This window comes from Engraulis encrasicolus, chromosome 24, assembly GCF_034702125.1.
Source record: "Engraulis encrasicolus isolate BLACKSEA-1 chromosome 24, IST_EnEncr_1.0, whole genome shotgun sequence".
Lineage (NCBI taxonomy): Eukaryota > Metazoa > Chordata > Actinopteri > Clupeiformes > Engraulidae > Engraulis > Engraulis encrasicolus.
The window spans coordinates 42,425,189-42,431,884 of NC_085880.1; the positions used below are offsets into that span (position 1 = coordinate 42,425,189).

General features: G+C 43.0%; 1 protein-coding gene across 1 annotated transcript in view; it reads left to right on the forward strand.

Moving 5' to 3' along the window:
- The first annotated feature begins 1,269 nt into the window (after positions 1-1,269).
- zmp:0000000760 (collagen alpha-1(IX) chain) overlaps positions 1,270-6,696 on the forward strand; it is a 51,092-nt gene continuing 45,665 nt past the window's right edge. Inside the window, exons 1-3 of the mRNA XM_063190973.1 lie at positions 1,270-1,467; positions 2,498-2,610; positions 3,769-3,892. Of these exons, the coding sequence (XP_063047043.1) occupies positions 2,532-2,610; positions 3,769-3,892 (203 nt within the window). The 5' untranslated portion in view covers positions 1,270-1,467; positions 2,498-2,531. The remainder of the gene's footprint in view (positions 1,468-2,497; positions 2,611-3,768; positions 3,893-6,696) is intronic.

Genomic DNA, 6,696 nt, shown 5'->3' on the forward strand with positions numbered 1-6,696 from the left:
GTAATCAGCTGGGCTGTCACATACTCTAATCCGAGACAGGGGATTGAGGATCATACCATCCTCCCAAAACATGAGTAAAATGTTATTTTGAATTGGCAATCCAATTGCCACGAGGGCAAACTTCTCTGCCAGCAATAAGTTATTACCAAATAATATCACTGCATTTGCACAACATTATGAAGGGGTTAACAGGGGAAATGACTTTAATGGAGAGCTTTTGGACATGTAATGATAGGCCTACTCCTTTATATTTCCGATATTTAGAAGTGTACATGTCATACTGCGTTTGCGTAAACCTCCAGGACACGTCAGATTGCATAAACCTCCAGGACACGTCAGAGTTTCCACATTATTGAAATGTAGGCCTGTTGTTTAAAATAAGAACCAAAGGGGTGATGAATTGGGTTGGATGAGCAGTGTATGGTATCAAATCCCAAATTGAGGGCTGTAGACTGAAGTAGTATTAGCAGACAAAACTATCCATGATATCTCTTCTCTTTCTGGTATATCAACGAAGAGGAATTGTATGCGATTTTGCTGCAATTACCCCTGAAGAGACGGTCGGTCTCTGGGCGGAGGAATGTTTGCATAACCCAGCTCAAGCGTATCCGTGACATACTGCATCTCTGCTCCAGAATAGCCGAACAGAAAGGGCGACTGTCCTGCAGGAATAGGGGCTAACTGACATGGCTTCCTCCTACCTGAAAAACCTGGTGCGTCATCGTGGGAATCAAAACCTTATTGAGCTGCGTAAAATGTCTGCATATATGTACTGAAAGAGCCTGGAAAGTGCGATCGAAAATGAGTATTGTCATGTAAACCATCGAAAGCAAGACTATCTCCATATGCAAAATGAAATGTATGTTAAACCAGATATTTGAATTTGCTGAATGAATGGTCTTAGAGAAAAGGGGGGTAAACGTGATATGAATTATTTCCAAAGTAGGCCTACGTCTAATTAATGGCATTGCGCTTACACGACTAAAATAGGCCTACTCCTTACACTGTCTGCCTCAATCACCATAATGAAATAAGCAATTATGATACACCAGTGATACGAGGAGTTGCCGAATGCCACGCACAAAATTTGATATTTATACCACATCGCCTAGAAATAGGCCTATTGGTGACGCCTGGTGGAGCAGCGGCAGGTGCACAAACTAAACGTCACGCCAAACTTATGGGTCATGTATATTCAGGTGCAGTTGGTAGGTAGCGCTCAGATTTCTTCGGTAAAGCGGTGTCTTTGCTGACGGGCAGATCCCTTAGGCCCGAAGGTGGAGTGGAGCGCAAGGGTCAGGTTCCCATGGGATTTACCATCACTTCGCGGAGTAGGTAGGCAGGCTTGGTGTTTGAGCGGTCGGCCCAAGGATGGCACTTTAAAAATTGGCTATACCTTATTCTCGCCGCGGGAATTGGTAAGGAACTGTCTGGAGTCAGCGCTGGAGTCACCTGTAACAATAATATGTAAGTTAAAATGTGATGTTGGGCATCTTCTCTTTCCCATACCTTTTTTTTGCTCTGGCTTGTACCAAATGTGGATATGGATATCATGATATGGATCAATGCCAGGCGGTGGGTGATAAGGCTCTGCGTCCATTGCATTTGTTAAAACCGGTTGGTATTAAGGGAAATACAAATAATGCATTTATTTAAATTACTTTGTGACATTTGCAATTTCCAGCGATGCTATTATTGTGAGATTTCCCCCATATCTCACTTATGAGCATTCAATTTGCGATGCAATGTGCTCAATTGCAGTGTGGGCTACTTTGCAGTGATTGTAATGTTGGCCTAATTGCATCGTTTAAGGCGCGCATGAATAAAGCATCTAGATGCAGGAATAGCCTACGAAAACAGGGCCTAAAGTCCCTCATTTCTGTTCCCTTGGCCTTTATTTGGCAACAAATAATGCAAGGCTGTCAAGGCACTAAATCTAGTTATTGAATTCAATTAGACACGTCCACTTACTTTAGTCTATGTCCAGTTTGGAGTGACAATGGCCATTTTTGCATTTCTGACGCAATTGTGCTTTTTTTTCTTTCAAGAAGATTTTTTCTGCCAGAGTCAGACTGTACATCCCACAGACTTTTTTTTCCTGTCAGGTAGAATTAACTATTCCCTTTAAATGAGCGAACTACTCAGCACCAAGTTGCCTGTGGCTGAAGATGTGGTTGATTGTCTATCTATGTGCAGACACGAACGCATTTCCATCCAATATTTGAGATATCGGTTAAATTTGTTTTACTTTTTCAGCAGGACTCAGGTCTCATGCCACGCGTCAATAAATTCCAATAAAAGTCCAATAACTTTTTCAGTCTGTCTACACACAGAATCAAAATTTCCAGACTGGCAACATGATGCGTCTGTGACCCTAAAACAGCTATCCATAACCAAAGCTGTCTGAATAGGTTATTTAGACGAGACGGTAATGTTTTTTTCACAGTTATTTATCTGCGTTTCTATCTAAACCTCTAATCGTCGATATTTCTTCCAGGCACATGTAATACACGACTGTCAACATTTTCAAAATGCCAGCGTTTGACGAAATGCTGGTGATTCAAGTGCTCCTCGCGCTCTGCGGATACATCACGTGCCAAGAATTACCAAGTGAGTGACCCAAAAGTCCCCGTGTACAGCTGCTATCATCTGATCTATACCACAAAAGGCAATCCATACAGTCTGGCCTACCACGTAAGCTGGCGATGAGCAGGCGTGACATCCCCTCAGAGGTCATACGAGGAGCCACGACACAAGTTTAACATGCAGTTAGAGATATGACCACAAGGTGGCAGCGTGGGCCCAACTACTGGTATCTCATGGCAAGTCATGTTCAATTAGGATGTAGCCCACTCTATAAGCCTGCCTGCTGACATCTGTGTTATCAGAAGGCCGACCATTCTTTCATAGCTGTTACCCATATTTCTCTCCTTAGGCCTATGATTATATATTAAGAAATAAAAAAGTCACCTTACTACTGAATTTTGTAATATGTTCTCAATGTAGCAATGTGTAAACAATAATCATCGATGTGAATATAAAGTAGGCTAAAGTAGCATATGACACGGGTACTAAATAGCTTTACAACAGGGGTGGGGAACCTATGTCTCGAGGGCCGTTTTATCCGGCCCACGATATAATTTTAATGTCATGCAGCTTCACATGAAATATGACATATTTTGTACAGGAATCTTAGAAAATACATTTGCAATACAATTAAGTTATATTCAGGGGACCTAAAGAATGTAGGCCTAAAGTGCAGGGGGGAATCCTGATTTGTGTTCATAGTACGGCCCTCGGAGGACTTTTATGGCCCTCGGATGAATTTAAAATGGCCCTTCGAATGAAAAAGGTTCCCCACCCCTGCTTTACAATGTCACTTACGTATTACCCATCCTCCCTGATCTGCTCTTGCCCTCAAATTGTATGTTAGTGGTTAGTGGTTATTAGTGGCATGGAGTCATGGGGCCTATACTACAAAGCTGGTTCAGGATAAGTTAAGGTTAAGTTAAAAGGTAAGTTATCTAATAGAATATCTAAGAAAAGCTCTTGTATTAGATGATTTACCTCTTAACTTAACCTTAACTTATTCTGAACCAGCTTTGTAGTATAGGCCCTTGAAGACATGATGGCGAACACAAACTTTGCCCTCAGATACCCTTTGTAGTGTTGCACACTTCATTACAGCCCGAGAGCGTTTGTATTGACAACATGACAGCTTGACACTGCGGTGGGCATCAGCAACACTCTGGCCTGTTTATTTTTCAGGCTTTGACCTCTTGGAGGAGTTCCGCTTGTCTGAGTCTGCTGGGGTGAGCGTGGTGGAGGGATCCGAGCCAGATGCAGTGGCCTATAGGATTAACCCTTCGCTGCACCTCCGCAAGACCATGAGGTAGGTGCTGCAGGCCTAGTAGGCCAACGCTGCCCTGCAAACTGCAAGGCTCTGAACTGAGCAAAAAGGCTTGAAAATAATTTTTAATTGTTCAGCATAACCCACTAAAACATGGTGTTATAAATGTGTTGTTACCAGAATGGCAATGACCGAGTCGTATTGTATCACTAAAGGCCCTGTATTATGTGATAGTAGAGTGTAGTACTATGATAATGAAATTTTCAATGACAATTATAGCGTGCCTCAAATCCTAAATTGTTTAAGGTAGATCATTGACATGTGATTATTTTGTCAGGCATGCTGTTAGGCTACTGCCTTTTTGCTTTTATGGCAAAACAGCTTGTGAAGAAAGCTGCGGCTAAAAGATCAAGACCATGCCCATAAATACCATAGAGGACACAGAGGTCATGTCCTCTGTATTTTTTTCAAAATTGTAAAATTGATCTATGATTTGACCCCGGTATTTGAAAATGTCTCGTTACGGCCCTGATCAAGACTAGGGTTGAGGGCCGAGCCTGGGCATGCAGCTCCGTCAGGGGCCTCATAGTCTGCTGTAAATGGGAGTCAGTCATCACCACGGCCCCTAGTATGAAGCAGCCAATATGAGGTCCCACAGAGGGAGGGTTTTCAATGAAGGCAATGCATGTGATCCTCGTACAGTAGGGCCAAGGTTTTTGTAGTCAGAGAGACTGGATAAGAGAGATTCTAGTATTATGACACACCCCTTTAGGCAGAGGTGTCAATTCCTGGTCCAGAAAGTAAAAACCCTGCCACAGTTTCCTTCCAACACAGGTGACTCTAATAAGCAGCTGGTCTTGAGTGTTCAATTATCAGGTGATTCGGAGATGGTTGGATCCAATTTGTGGCAGGGTTTTTACTTTCTGAACCCGGGATTGACACCTCTGCCTTTAGGCAGACCGGAACCTGGTCACGTTAGGTGCCCATAGCAACCTATTACGTTGGCATATCTCCATAATACTCCTACACAGTAAATCAACTCTCTAAGTGTTAAATGAGCACTGTAGAATTTACTGTGTAGAATCTCTGTTATGAGGTTAGATCAAATTAGACAGATATTAGACTTTACCCAATAACATTAGACTGGTCTTAATCTTTATGCAACTGAATACTTACAAAGAAATATTAGACTAAAGACTAGTCTTAAACAGTTTTATGCAACGGGCCACTAGAGCTATTGTCCTGGAGTAAGCAAATAGCTTGTAGCTGCAACTGAAGACCAAGAATAAGGACAGAGCCCAGAGTCCAGGCTCACACGTGACGTCCAATGAAGCTCACACACCAAATATGAACAGTATTGTTGTCCACTTGCAAATGCCTGGGCCAGGCCAGGGGTAACGTCAACAAACATTTTAGGTCTGACTTACTGCATCTGGAATGTTCTGTCTTCCAGTGTACCAGTACAGTATCTCTCGTAAGAAGCATTCCAGGGCAGCAGAGCCATAAACACAATATTCGGAGCTGCCTTTCATTTCTAAATAAGTACACAGCTTGCTCCCTGTCATTTCTATATTAGTAGGCCTACAGGTTGCTGGTTTATCTGCTCCCCCATTAAGAGAAGTTAAGTCTAGTCGTAAGGAACTGGACTTCTTTTTGAAGTCTGAAGCTTACAGCTCGGCCTCGTTAGGATGATGTTTACAACTTTGATGCTTTAACTGCCTACTATGACCTGGATGAGTTGGAGACTTCATAGAGGAGGAAGGCCCTGTACCCCACACCCTGTACTGCCCCCCCTGGCCGGTCAGTCCCCTTTCTCTTCCAACTGACATGCCCCGTCCCTGCATGGGAGACTAGTCTTTGTTGCCAGAGTGGGCAGTTTCCCCCGCACAATTGGGCTGTTAAGGATAACCGTCTGTGGGTAAAAAGGATTTAAAAAATGGTGTTTGGATGGGGTTTTCTGCAGATTTATGGCACTACTGTAGAAATCAATAGAATAGAGTTCTCATTGGTTGAGATTTTGTGCTCCCAGGTGGGTTTTGAGCTTTTTTTCTGACTGGAAATTGTTAGTCTCATCTGGCAACCCTGAGTCTAGCTCCAGGTTAACTTTAGGTTGAACACTGAGGAGCCGTAAGCTACACGCCATGTTCTTTTTACCTCAGCTTATATGTGCAACTCCCTGCCCAGTTTGCAAATGAGAAAATGACTTTACAATTGAGCTTTTGCAAGATATTGAAATATAATGCTGTTGTCAGTGATGTCATAACGATGTATTACTTCCTGGTTCGAGGCCACAAGCACAAGTGGAGGACACAAGGTTGCATATTGGAATGCACCCTAGTTTCAGGTTGAACACTGAGGAGCCGTGAGCTATGCGCCATGTTCTTTTGACCTCAGCTGGTATGTGCAGTGCAACTCCCCGCTCTGTTGCCTATGATTTCATTCACAGAACATCTGAACTAGCAGATAAGACGTGAAACACACGTGAAATACACCTTGTGTTCTGAATTTCAACTGCTCTAGTCTAGTCCAGTGCAGGCAGCAGTTGAAATTCACAGTGCAAGGTTTATTGCTTTCAGTAGTTCCCCTGGTCTCCAAACAAAGGCCTGTGGGCCAAATCCGGCCCATGCATGGCAAACATTTGGCCCGCCATGAGGTTAGAACAAATGAAAACATAAATGTGTGTGATTTTCGATCATTAAAACTTAAGTGAATCTTATCTCTCCAAAGCATTCACAGAGAGTTAGATCTTATGCTAACACTCTCATAACAGATATTGGCAAGAAGGAAAGCAAAAATGTGTTCTCTGTCCAGACATATAACTTGTTTCTCATTGGGATGGGGCGTTG